Source organism: Emydura macquarii, unplaced genomic scaffold (genome assembly GCF_026122565.2).
Source record: "Emydura macquarii macquarii isolate MOO-44397 ecotype Brisbane River unplaced genomic scaffold, CSIRO-AGI_Emac_v2 contig_3512, whole genome shotgun sequence".
Taxonomy (NCBI): domain Eukaryota; kingdom Metazoa; phylum Chordata; order Testudines; family Chelidae; genus Emydura; species Emydura macquarii.
The window spans coordinates 40,807-54,886 of NW_027133649.1; the positions used below are offsets into that span (position 1 = coordinate 40,807).

The 14,080-nt window shown below is 55.3% G+C and overlaps 1 protein-coding gene across 1 annotated transcript; it reads left to right on the plus strand.

The window, feature by feature from the left end:
* The first annotated feature begins 6,602 nt into the window (after nt 1-6,602).
* LOC137145116 (mast cell protease 1A-like) lies at nt 6,603-11,315 on the plus strand. The gene is made up of 5 exons (XM_067535734.1): nt 6,603-6,732; nt 9,599-9,746; nt 10,327-10,465; nt 10,647-10,901; nt 11,166-11,315. The coding sequence occupies exons 1-5, from the start codon at nt 6,675-6,677 to the stop codon at nt 11,313-11,315; spliced, it is 750 nt and encodes a 249-aa protein (XP_067391835.1). The 5' UTR covers nt 6,603-6,674.
* Nucleotides 11,316-14,080: the final 2,765 nt, after the last annotated feature.

The window sequence follows — 14,080 nt, forward strand, 5'->3', positions numbered from 1 at the left end:
AAGTAGCTGTGCAGCCGCCCAGGTAGGTGCCCGGCTGGTGCTCATCTGCCCCAGAAAGCCTGTCTGGTTATCAGCTCCCTGTGTGCTGGGGGAAGAGGGAATTGCATTCCAGGAACCAGCGGGGCGTGTAAGTGACGCCCACAAAAGCAGGTCCGGGGACAGGGTGGAAACACCCAAATCTGCCCAATATAACCCGGTTCCTTTGTGAGTGTCTCATGTTGCAGAGGACGGAGGATCTTCACCAGAAATCACTCACCTAGAGGGAGACACCCTGACAGGAACAGAGACAGTCACTTCAAACTCAACTCCTCACTGTGAGTATCTGCCTCACGACCCACCAGCCCAAGGCTGGGATAGCTGGGGGCTGGAGGTCGGGATTGAGGGGCACCAGCAGAGCTGGGGGGAATCTGAATCCAGATTTTCACTATACCCCCTCTGAACTCCCCTGTTACACCCCCACAAGTGGTCAGCTAGTTACATCATCATGCAGTGTTGCCAATTTAGTCCTTTTCCAACTAGATACAGTAGCTCTAAACATCTCTGAGTTGGAAAACAATTCCATGCAGTCGTTGGTTGGAATTTTGAATTGAAATGGAAACATTAACGCACACTTTAAAAGCATAGATATAAAAATCATCATCAATTCAAATGCTAATGTTTATTGGTGTTTTTCGATGTTTAAAACGTGAGGCTTAGAGTTAGCAGCAAATCACCTTGCCGACGAAAATGAACAAAACTTGCCTACAGCAACCGGGCAGTACCAGTAACTTTAATGTTTTTATTGACATTTCGTGAAAGAATCTGCATGTCTAGAAGGAATTAATATAATTTCTCAATCTTTGGACAGCTAGATTAGTATGTTTGAATGACTATGCTCCAGGATGCTGGATTTGTGACTGGGAAACATATAAATCGACTTTTTCTAGTAGGCCAAGCTATTTAAAAGACATTCTTTGCCCAGGTCGTTATCACGCATCGTCGCTGTTTCAAGAAGTCTCTGTATTAAACATTTTTATTATTATACTTTAAATAATTTTTCAAAGGTCAATTTGAATTAAATACTGTGACAGGGCCAGCCCTGACGGCTCTAGAAGGGGGCTCCTATTTGTAAACTAGGAAAGGTGGGCGGGCCTGAGCCCGCCCACCGCTCAAGGCCCCTCCCCCAGCCTAAGGGGAGGAGCCACCGGACCTAGGATACAATTAATTACTTGGGACAACAAATGTAAAAACAGGAAAAGGGCGTGAGGGTCAAAGGTATAAAAGAAGGGAACCAGAAGGGGACACCGAGCAGAGAACCCCGGACAGCGCCCACCGTTCCCGGAAGGTATCCATGGAGCCGGCGGATGCCGCCCAGGAGAACTCTGCCCGGAGACGTGAACGGAGAAGGGAACGGAAATAGGCCCCACAGTCGCAGGGCGCCTCCCCAGCCAACCTCCCCTCCCTGGTATTGTAGATGGTAACTTTGGCCAGGGCCAGGAGGAGGTTGACGAGGAGGTCCCGCGACTTCGTGGGGCCACGGACGGGGTGCGCATAGATAAACAAGTGTGGGGAAAAGTGCAGCCAGAACCTCAGCAGGAGGTTCTGGAGGAGCCGGAAGAGGGGCTGCAGCCTGGCGCACTCCAGGTATGCGTGCGCCAGGGTCTCCCTCGTGCCGCAAAAGGGGCAGGTGTCGGGGCGGGGGGTGAACCGCGCCAAGTACACGCCCGTGCTCACGACTCCATGAAGGAGCCGCCAACTGATGTCCCCGGTGGGCCGTGGGGTCAAGGTGGAATACAGGCTGGCCCACCGGGGGTCCCCGCCCTCCAGAGGTGGTAGAAGGTCCCGCCATTTGGTGTCGGGGCGGGACGCGAGGGCGGGGAAGTGAAGGGTGTGGAGCACGAGCGTGTAAAGGTGGTCTCTCGGCGCGGTTCGGAAGGGGACCGGCTGCAAATCGTGCAGCCAGCTTGGTGCGTAGGGAAGGGGGGGCCGAGCGGGCTCGTGGGGCCGGGGACCGATGGAGAGTGCCGGAGGGCCAGGGCTGAGGGGCGGGCGGGGAGTACCCTCTCCCAGGACCCGCACAAGGTAGGCGTGAGCAGTGGGGGGCAAGGCTGCCCTCACCTCTCTAGAAGGGGGCTGGAAGGCATATATATTAGCTGCAGGCTCAATAGATCCTTATTCCCTGGGTGATTCAGCTGGTGTTACTCCAGGGCAATTAAGCCAGCTGAGGCCAGTTAAGGAGCTTGCCCCAGCAATTAAAAGCCTCCATTTCAGGCACATGGGGCAGCTGGAAGAAAGCTGAGCAGTGCAGTGCAGTGCTATTGCTGTCCCAGTACCAGGTACGGGAGCTAGGGAGAAGCCCATCCGGGCAGGGTCGAGGGTCGTGGGCCCAGAGGCTTGAAGGAGGACCCGATCGCTCACACAGTTGTGTGAAGTAGTTGAGGTCGGGGAACCTCACCCCAGAAGGGGAGGATCACAGGGATGAAGAGGCTCAAGGTGAGGAAGGCGGAACAACCCTACTCCCCGGTTCCAGGAAGCAGACCACAAGCAATGGGGTGTACGGACAGACGACCCAGGGAAGGTCGTAGGTCTCAGGGACTAAGCAGTTTGAGGCTATTTCTTGCAGGGTCCCTGGGTTGGGGCCCGGGGTAGAGGGCAGGACCGGGCCCCCGCCCTGGCTCCCACCCACACCACCGGCGTAGCCGAAGAAAGTGAAGGACCCGCAGGGGCAGAATAGGCCTCCCTCGCCACAATACATTTTAAAATACTTTAGATTTTTTTTGTTCTAGAAATCCAAAAAAAAACCAGTTTCATGCAGCACATCTGCACTATCAGGGACCTCCCCCCCCTGTAAATGTGAGCACCCCTCTAATTTCAATTTCTGGGGAAAACCCTGAGTCCAGTGTTGGACTGACAGAGGGCTGCGGATCAGGACTGAGGAGCACTAGCACAGCTGGGGGGCAGGGCTGAGCCGGGAGCTGGGATATTAGAGGGCTGTAGGTCAGGATTGGACAAACGTTGGTGCATTGTTCTCCTGGGAGCTGTATTCGTGGATTCCTTGCTGGGCACCGAGTTCATAGAATCATAGAATATTAGAGTTGGAAGGGACCTCAGGAGGTATCTAGTCCAACCCCCTGCTCAAAGCAGGACTAACCTCAGCTATATCATCCCAACCAGGGCTTTGTCAAGCCTCAGCTTAAAAACCTCTAAGGATGGAGATTCCACCACCTCCCTAGGTAACCCATTCCAGTGCTTCACCATCCTCCTAGTGAAAAAGTTTTCCCTAATGTCCAACCTAGACCTCCCCCACTGCAACTTGAGACCATTTCTCCTTGTTCTGTCATCCGCCACCACCGATAACAGCCTAGCCCCATCCTCCCTGGAACCCCCTTTCAGGTAGTTAAAGGCCGCTATCAAATCCCCCCTCATTCTTCTCTTTTGCAGACTAAACAAGCCCAGTTCCCTCAGCCTCTCCTCATAAGTCACGTCAGCATCTCCTTGCTACTTTCTCACCTCTTTATTTCCACGCAGGGCACCCCGTCAGACTTGCAGGGTGAGACAGAGGAGACATGGCCCAGTCTAATAGACCAGAGGTGGTAAGTGGGATCCCGTGCAAGGCAGGAACTCCAGGGGAAGGACCCTGGGCGTTCCCCACCTCTCCCACCTTCAGGACAATCCCACCCCCTGGAGATAGGGCTGCAGGCTCAGGACAATTCGAGGAAATGTCAGAGCAGAAATATCCCAGGGTTGCCCCATTCCTATCCCAGGTGCCTGGGCACTGTTGGAGCTGGGGGTGTTTTCTAGCATTAAAGATTCACAAAGATCAGATGAGCTACGGTCAAAGGTCCCTAGCTCCATTGATGTCAGTGGGCCAGACCCCAGCCGGTACATATCAGCCGACGCTCCATGGGGCTGAGAGTGGAGGAGCCGTCGTGGTCCTGAGGGATTCACTCCCGGGGTCACTGAAACATTTTCCCCTGGATAGAAACAGAGAAGTCCCCTGATGTGCCCCCATCCAACCCTACGTGGTTTTCTCAAGCTGCCTTGATCCTCTTCTCAACTCCTCCCCGCACTTTCCTTCCCATTTGTCCCCACCCTAGGGTTTCACGCCAATCACTGGGTCACTGGTCCCTCGGAAGGACTCCCGTGGCACCGACGTCTTTCACAATGACAGAGGAAGCTTCATCATCCGCTCCGACCTGGGCTGCTACCTGCAGGCGAGTGATTTCCTGGGAAAAGGGAGCAACATCAAGATCCACAAACTGCACCCCGCGTGCCTGGGTGGGGACCACTACATCAGAGGGCAGCCATCACCATGAAGTGATCTTCATGGCTATGAATAGCTGAGAAGAGCTAACCACAAAGGTAATAGGAAATTTACCTTCAATGCTGTTTTCATCTTCTGGTGGCTGCCCACACACAGCATGGTCGAGGGCCGTATTTCTTCCTGCACGCACGGTCCTCCGTCACCGTCAGGTTCACCTCGTGGAGGGTGCTGGTGCGCCTTTCCAAGCTGATCAGACCCCACCCAGCCACACTACACTGGGCTGTTGGCTTCCCTCTGTCCCCACATGTTGGCAGGGAGATAGTTGTCACGCACTCATCCCGCTGTGATTTCCGGGCCAGCTGCCACGAGATTGCCAGGAGACAATAAAAAGTTCCAGTGAGATAACTGTCCTGGGAGTGTGAGGTCACAGGGGGTGGGGCACGGGGATGGAGGCGGTACCTGCAGCAGTGTGAGGTCACTGGGGGTGGGGTCATGGATGGAGGCGGTACCAGCAGCAGTGTTACACCACTGGGGGTGGGAGGATGGGATGGGGGCAGTGCCTGCCCCAGTGTGATGTCACAAGGGGTGGGGCGATGCGATGAGGGAGGTACCTGCAGCAGTGTGATGTCACTGGGGGGTGGGGTGATGCAAAGGGGTTGGAACCTGCAGCAGCATGATGTCATTTGCAAACGTCTCGTCATTGTAGTCTGGGTGGGGGATTCATTGACGTACCTGGATCTCCTGCCTGCCGGGTTCATCTGTTGCAACGTTGTGGGCGCCCAGCAGCACCGTGATGCTGCTGTGAGATAGACGGGGAGCAGGTGCTGCAGACGGGCCAATACTGTGGATGCAGATGACATGTTTCTTACTCTTGGCTGCGGTTACAATGAGCTGCCGTCATCACCACGTCCTCCCGGGGGGAGGGGGGGAGAATGCCCACAGGCAGCAGTAGCAGTATGAGCATTGTCTGCACCAGATCAAGGAAGGAGAAGGTGCTTCTCACACAGCCCCAGGTGATGGGGTTTATAGACACGGCTGGGTGGTGGAGGGGGAGACAGGAAACCTCAGGGTCAAACTCTCTGCTGTGTGGTTTTCTGGATATCTCCCCGTGGGTGCTGGCGGAAGGGTCTGGCTCTGCATAGCTGGGCTTTCTCCTCTACCTGGATCCCGGCACAGCTGGGCCTGATCCATGCCCCCCTGTGCACAACTGGATCTGGGGCCCTGCAACTTCTGTCTCCATGCACAGCTGGAGCAGAGCAGAGGTGGGGTGGAACATGCATCCCCCCGGCCGACACAAGACACTCAGCTCTCTCCCCGCCTGTTGCTGCGGGGGCCTGTGGTCAACCCCAGTTCATCTCCTCTGCGGGTGGGAACCTGGCCCTTTGATCCTTCCCAGGCGTCTCCTGCCACCGTGGGGGAGACAACGGAAGGGGCTGAGGTCAGAAAGCCCAAACGGTGCACTTCATGGCGTGGGGGACAGGCCTGCAGCTGGGGAAATGTTGTATCTGACGCTCAACGACCCTCTGCAGAAACTGAGTTAAAGGAGACGTGCCCCTTTAACGGGCCAGCTTGGCCATACTGGGCTCCGTGCCTGTGTGGAACCCCTGAGGGGCTTTAGAGCAGACTACTTTTACTATTTTACTGAGCATCCGCAGATGTTGGGGGCCCATCCTTTCTCCCGTACCATGTGCCCGGGGCTATGGGCGCGGGAAGAGCCTAGCATCTCCTCATATGGGCCATGAAGATGCCACTCGTGGGGAGTTGGAGGACACCCCCAGGAGAGAATGGAGGGTTCTCCTGTTGTAACCTTGGTATCTGGGCTGTTCCCCGGGTCCTGTCAGTCCCCACCGGCTGCTGGACTCCGAGCTCCCCAATCCTCTGGGAGAATTTCTCAGGGGGCTCTGTGGCTTCTGGGCCCTGTCCTCTGCTCGCTGCTCTGAGACGTGCGCTGGGAAGGAAGTGTGGAGCCGAGGCGAGCCAGCGGGTGACTCAGCACCAGTTGCACTCCCCACAGATGAGCTGCTGGAGCGGAGAAGCTTGGCGAGGTGCAGGGGAACCCAGCGCCAGATGTGCTCCTAGCCCTGCTCCTAGATGTTCTGGAGGAGGAGATGCTGGAACAAAGAAGCCGGGCGACATGCAGGGGAACCCAGCCCCAGATGTGTGGGGCTCCTGCCCCTACTCCCAGATGTTCTGGGGGAGGAGACGCCCTATCCCAGAGGGTCTTTCCCACTAAGCTTCTGCCTCCAGAGGGAGGTTGTTTTCCAGGCAACAGCTCCCTCCCACCTGCCCCCGACGTGTCAGCAGCCACAGGCTGAGGTTTCTGTGGGCCCCTGCATGAACTCGGAGCGTACGTGACTTGGGGTTTGCTGCTCGCTCTATAAATCCCCCGGGGTGGAGGCATCAGCACTGTCATTTTCCCCAGACGGTGACGATGCTGATCCTCATCCTGCTGCCTGTGACCTTTCTTCTGCCTCCCGGGGCTGGGGCTGGTGAGTGACAGGGAATTGGGATCTCTCTGGGCTCTGTGCAAATTCCAGCTCCTCCCCAGAGTCAGATGCATTTGCCAGGGCAATTGTGGCCTCTTAAAACCAGCTAGTGAAGGGTTTGCAGGTGTGGGTGAGGGAGCCTGAGCTGTGGAGCTGGTACCAAGATAAAGCCCCTGCGAGACAGAGAGAGAGACTGAGAATAGGAGAGAGGCTCAGGGGATCTTAAGTGGGGCCACGAGCCAGGACACCTGGGTTTTATCCCCAGCCTTGGGACAGGAGTGCAGTATAGTGGTCATGGAGGGGTAAGGGTGTTGGAATCAGGACGCCTGGGTTCTATCCCCAGGTCTGGGAGGGAAGTGGTGTATAATGGTTAGAGGAGGGATGTAGGGAGCCAGGATGCCTCGTTTCTCTCTTCAGCTCTGGGAGGGCAGTGGGGTCTATAGATTAGAGTGGGGTGGGGGGCTGGGAGTCGGGGTTCTAGCTTCTTTTTCCTTCGTCTGTGCTGTTGTTTTAAACTGAAGGTCTTTAGGGAAGGGCTGGTGCTGCAACCGTCCCAAAGGGGGGCCCTGATCTTGGTTGGGGTCTGTGCCGTGTGCAGCACAACGGGGGACCATATACAAATAACGGCATCAGATTTTCCAACCTCCCTCATTGATTTGGAAGCCAAACCAACATCCCTGAGTCGTCTTTGCAAACGTTCAGCTCTGAGCAACTCACAGACTTGCATGGGTTTAATGAAAATGACTTCAAACCAGATCTGTCATTCGAGTGGGTCAGCTCTGAATGTGGCTGCCCTGATACTGATTTCAACCTGGCCTATAGTGTCAAAACTTCCCAGGAGCCAGCTAGCCCCACAGACCCTACGTTCAACCCCTACGAGTGTCTGCAGATGGGGATTGCGCGGGGTTAAAGCCGAATGTGCAGCTGGCATTTCCTAAGTCCTACATCCCTCTGATGGACAGAGACCTTCTCATTTCCAGCTCCATCCATCCCTGCCCAGTTTATCCCCATTCGGTCATGTGCCAGCTCTGTCCTTCAGTTTCACTAGTTCTTCCTTGCCCTTCTCTCCCCTCCACCCCGCTGTCTTTACACCGAATGTCGAGTTTTGGTTTCATCCACCTGGGTTAAGACTCGTTCAGAGTTGGTCTGAAAAATTTTCCACGGGAAATTTCTACTTTTCCTTGAAAACCCCAAAAGGAATTTGTTTTCCTGTTCACGTTTTATTAATTTTTTTAAAAGACATCTGGAGAGAGTGAGAAAACAAACAGAACATAATATACATGAACCTTTCATACTATATAAACTTCCCATAAGATATTATGTGTTTGCTACCTCTCCTTCACTAGTCTTGAAACATTTAGTAATCTGCAATATGAATGGTTAGAATATCAATCCCTTATTGTATTCCACAATTCACAAACCAAAGATACTTATAAAACTCTAACAAAAGAAAAATTACTGAAGTCTGATAAAGACTAGAAGGAAAATTCAGAGGCAGGAGATAGAGATGGGGAGAGGAAGGAAGTGGGTGGAGAGGAGGGGGAGATGAAGGGGGCCCATGCATTTGAACGGATCATTCAGATACTTCCAGGCAAGTATCTTCAACAACTTTTGGGGGGTATCTCTGTAATGGTCTACATTTCTTCTGAAGTTTATGAGGTCTGTGCTCCAATCTTCTTTGATTATTGGTCACTTTTTGTATTTCTGATTTGGTAGTACAAGTCCTTTCACCATTATCAGTTCTCTGCTTAGCCAAAGTCCTTCAGATTTATTCCACTTCCAATTAACACCCATTTGGTTGAAATTTTATTTGATAGGGAAAAATGACGTCTCCACTTCAGTTCCGCCCAAAGCCCACGGGTCTAGGAGATTTCCCAGAGCATATTGGTTAAGTAACCACCTGCTGAGTTCAGCACCAATATTTGTCTGACTTAGTAGCGCCTGTTTTGAACACGGGTCCAACATATCCTCCAGGCTATTTTCTACTGAATTAAGGTTAAATGTAGGTCCAAGGAGCAGGCTGGAGCGCTGGCGAAAATTTGTTTCCACTTAGTTAGCAGAAAATAATTGGCCTAGTTCCTCCTCCCATTGTGTTTTTAGAGGATCCGTGGTTAGTTCAAATTTTCTGACCAGCCAAGTGTGCGTATAATGCTGCCGTAGACCTTGGCAATGTGGGTAGCATTCGGAGAAGTAAATGCAGTTATGGGTTATGGGCAGCGAATGCATCGGGGCTAAATGGATGGAAAACTGCAGATTTCCGTTGCACATCTTGCCAATCCTTCTCAGTCTCTAGCGTGACGAAAAGTTAAAAAAAAAAAAAAAAAAATTGGCGACCAAAACCCAACAAATTTGCAACTTAAAGGTTCAGAAAACCGGGGATATCATCAGTTTTCCAAGAAAAACGCTGCAATGTTTGGGGCGAGGGGACACATTCTGGGGAAATGTTCATTTTCTAGAAAACCCAATTAGTGGTTGGAAAGCAGATGGAGGGTCAGCCTTGGAGGAGGCCTGGCTTGTAACTGTGGGTTGATGGAGAAGGTGGAATGTGAGCAGGTGAGATGTCAGTGGCGTTCTAGGTGAGCCCGGCCCCCAACGCCGGTAACTCAGGCCGTGCGATCACTAACCCACTTCCAGTGCATTTGACAGTGAGTCTCCACCCAACAATGGCAGAGCTTTAGATTCACCTTCCGGCCACACGGGGCGTCCTGTCTGGGGGGGGAGCTGGGCAGAGGGCAGGGATCCAGGCACAGGGATCCCCCAGGAAAAGCATCACTGAGGGTGCGGGTTGAGGTTGTGGGACAGGCAGCTCAGTCCCAGCCCATCCCGGGGAGACGATGGGGCCCTTTATGTTAACTTGGTTGCTCCCCAGGTGAGATCATCGGGGGACGGGAAGCCCGGCCCCACTCCAGGCCCTACATGGCCTACCTGGAAATACAACGTGGAAAGAGCAGCTTTGTCTGCGGAGGGTTCCTGGTGTCGGAGAACTTCGTGCTGACGGCCGCTCACTGCAAAGAAGGGTAAGTGTCTCTGCATGGGGGGCAGGTCGGGCATTAGCAGGTGATGGGGTGGCCAGGAGCTCTGACACCGTTGTAGGTCACAGGGAAGGAGCAGATCAGGGTCGGGGGGCTCCCAGCCCCAGGACAGCTGGGCAGGGCTCTGGGCTGGGGGAGCCGGGCACAGACCCCGTCTCGATCTAGCCGGGGGGGTTCCCGGGGTGCAGGGATCTGAGACCCAGGGGCCAGGAGGACACTGGGCAGCGAAGGCGCTCAGGGGAGCAGCAGAGGGGGCTGGGGCAGACACCAGCTGGGACCCCCAACGCCATGGGGCAGGGACTCTGTGCTGAAGCTGGCGCCCCTAGAGGGGAAAGGCCCCTTGTGCCCCGTTCCCACCCCCCAGCCAGCCAGTGCCCAGCCCCGGGGCCGGATGGCAGCCGGCACACATGCACTGGGGGGAAGGTTTTCAGGCCGGGAGCTGAGTCCGAGATCTCGGCCTGACAGCCCCAGGCTGCCCAGTCCCCCCATATCACTGTCCCTGTGCCCCTCCGCCAGCTCCACACCCTGCCCCTAACGCCCCACGCGTTGCTCTTGGCTCTCACAGCAAGATCACAGTGTATCTGGGGGCACACAACATTAAGAACAAACAGGAACAGAGCCGACAGGTGATCCCCACTCGCGTGAAGATCCCGCACCCGGAATATGATGAAGAAACTGATAACAACGACATCATGCTGTTGCAGGTACCGCTCCCATCCCATTACCCCTCCCCCTGTGACCTCACACTGCTGCAGGCCCCGCCCCCATCCCATCCCCCTACCCCCAGTGACCTCCTGGCCATGTGTTTTCGTGGGCGTGGGGTGTGTCTCTGCGTCCCTTTGTGCGACCCTCGTTCTGATCGTCATCAGTCTTATCATGTCTCAGCTGAAGAGGAAAGCGGAGCTGACCCAATGGGTGAAAACCATCCCCCTGCCCCGCGCTGACAAGAAACTAAAGCCCAGGACAAAATGCAGCGTCGCTGGCTGGGGCTGGACTAGCGCAAAAAGAAACAAGACCTCGGATACGCTGCAGGAGGTGGACGTGGTGGTGATGCGAGATGATGCTTGCTCATATAGTGACTATAACAGCTACACGATGCTGTGTGCAGGGGTCTCAAGCAAGGACAAAAACCCTTCCCAGGTGATTCTCCTCCTGGCTTCAAGCCCCCCTTGACCCATGGTTGTGATTTATGAGTGTTTTGGGGTCGCAAACAGGCTGCCAAGCACAGATCAAAGGGCAGGTCTCCCCCTGCACTCGGTGCTGTACAAAGGAATGGGAGAATAGCTGCTCTTTTGCCAGGGAGGGGGCAGAGATGAGGCAGGCTACAGGGGACGGGAGGGTGTGATGCAGACAGGTGGGCCCACAGCTGGATGGTCTTTATCTGGTTCTTGTTCCATTTCTCAGGGTGACTCTGGGGGCCCCCTGGTGTGCAGGGGAACAGCCCAGGGCATCGTCTCCTATGGATCCGGTGATGGGGACCCCCCCGCGGTGTACACAAGAGTCTCCACCTTCGTCCCCTGGATCCAGGAAGAGATAAAGAAGCTGCAGCCCTGAGCCCCGCCAGGAATCGCTGCAGGGGCCGGAGCTGCACCGCTTCTGTCCTTTGGCGAGGCCCAGCCGTGGAGCCTGCTTTGCTGAACCCCCCTCAGGCCGAGCCCCCCCAGCTATCGCTTTGCTCAGGCAGCGCCCAACCCGTGAGCCTAGGGGAGGTAGGAGCTGGGTTCAAGGCTGGCTCCCGTCAGCTCCCTTGGAAATTCCAGCCTTTAACCTGCCTCTTCGCTAGGGAAACAGCTGGTTTCTTCCCCGCAGGGTGACGGACAGAGCCCAGCGCTGAGGAGGACACGGGGGTTTGTAGCTCTCCCCTCTGTCAGCTGGTCGACGGGCTGTTCATGGGAGATCCTCGTCCGTCCCTGCCCTGCTAACTCGTGTGAAAACCCCGTCCTCACTGGGCCTGTCCCACGGGTTAGTCACCCCGGGGTGGCCCCTCCCGCTGCAAACACCCTGTCCCAGCACCGGCCAAGCCAGCGGGCGTTCGCTGGTGGGAAGGGAACTCCACGAAGGCTGCACTGAGGGCAGATCAGTCGAGGGCGCTGATCTTCTCCATCCTGCCTCCCCTTCCCCGCACTGCTGAGCGGCCTGGTGCATCTCACTCGCTGCTTTGTAGCCAGCAATGAATAAAAATGAAGTTAAAAAAACAAGCGAGATTCTGGGAATGAGCGACCGACCCGAGCCGTGAATCCAGCGCAGCCGCTGCGTCCGCCGGGCGCGGGGGGAATCGGCTCCACAGACAAAGGCTGGGCTGGTGCATAATGTGCTAGGCTGGGCCCTGGGAATGGGGAGCTGGGGAGTGGCAGCGGGGAATGAACCCACGCGGGGATGGAGGGGTCCCCGCTGGCCAGGGCTGAGCTGCAAAGGGAACCGCAAGGAGAAAAGCTGCCTGGGCAAGCGGCTGGTCAGACCCCAGAGGTTCAACTTCCGGGACAAAAGGGAACAGGTTGGAAACTGTTTTAGTGACAAATAATCGATCGGTCTCTTCCCATCTCCCATCCCCCCATTCTCCCCATCTAGCTATCTGTCTGTCTGTCTTTTTGTCTGTACAGCAGCACAGGTGACGGGAACAGTGCAAAAAACCAGCTCCCAAACCTGTTATTTTTTTTTTGTCAGAGTAACTCCATGGGCCCCCTGGTCTGCGACGGGATGGCTCAAGGCACTGTTGCTTTTTGCAAAGGTGATGGGTCCCCCCGAGGGTGTTCACCAGGGTCTCCGTGTATGTCCCCTGGAGCAGGAAAACTATGAGAAAGGCTCAAGATTAACCTTAAACAATCCCCTTCCTGGCAACCAGCCTCAGTTTCTCCTCTGCAAAACAGGCGTGCCAATCCTCACTTAGCTCCCCGGGGATAAGTCTATACAGCCATGCCCGAAGCCCCACCGCTGCGGGATGGACTCACAGCAAAGCCGATCAATAAATCGGATCCCTGTTTGTGCTGCCTGATGCGCGTGATTTTAAAAGCTGGCCGAGGCCCCGTCAGAGGCTGGAGGTTTCAGCTTGAGAGCCGGGTCGCCGGGTCCCAGGACAGCACAGAGACAAAGCGGCTGAGGCGATGTCTTTCATCGGCCCCACTCCCGCTGGCGAAAGAGCTGGTTCTGCCCTATAAAAGATATCGCCTCCCGCAGCTCAGCTCTCTGCGGGTCTGTAAAGCCTCTTCTGGGAAGGTGGCCGGTCTGAATTCGACGGCTGCGAGACTGGCAGGTGTGTCTCAGTGGCTAAAGACACTTTCCTTTCCCGTTTTTGTGATGGCCTCGAATCATTTTCAGCAGCACTTTTCTGCCCCCTCGAAAATGGTTGCTTTGGTCCAAAAGAGGCCAGAGGGGATTCCTAATGAGTCCTACAAACACCTCGCCTGGACCGGATTCAAGGGGGAAAAATGTCATGAAAAGTATCTTCCCTTCTTTTTGTGGGATGGAGGCTGGAGGGGGGGGGGGTTAAAATTAGAAACCCCAACCAAAAATTTCAGCCGGATCGGACGAGCTGCCAGTAAATCTTCCTGGGTGACATTGTCCCAGTTCTGCTCCTGACACGCCTTTGTTGCCCTGCCTAGGGTGGCCAGAGAGCAGGCGGGAAAAATTGGGCCTGTTGCTCCTGTTGCTGGGCACCCGAATCCTGGATCAACTGCTGCTGCTGTGTGCCTAGTGTCTGTAGCAGCTGCTGCTGCTGCTGCAGCTGGGCCACCTGTTGCTGTTGTTGGTGGTCGGCCGACCACTTCATAAACCTATTGTACTGCACTGCTCAGCCGGTCCCTGGCGTCATGGAGTTAATGGAGTATCCAAGCGGGCAGTCTCCCTCTGGTCACAGGGTGGTTGCCCGCGTTCTCCACCACGTGTAAGCGGGCGGCACAGCCCAGCTGGGGCATCGCGACCCTTCCTCGGTCCCAGGCTCTGAGGAAGGCCACAGTGCCTCTGCTACAGGAAATTAGCAGTCTGTTTACGAGCCCACGGCCCCCGGCCTTCCCACCGGCGGGCTCTTGGTTTCGATCTGCGATTGTCAGGGGCTGTTTAATTTGCCTAACCACACTTCATGGTGATAGGTTGCCTGTCTAAACCACATGGCCCCATTACTTCTCTCTGTTTGGGAGAAGACAAGACCCAAACAGAGAGACCCAGGGAGAGAAACAAGGCAGATGCAGATAAAAATCCGGCAGACACACCATAGATGCTCAGGAACGTGGCCCCGAGAGACAGCTGAGGGAAGCAGCTTTTTGGGCACAGAGTCTTGGCTGGAAAGGCAGGCTCGGGACTGCGAACAGAGGAGCTCTCTGCTG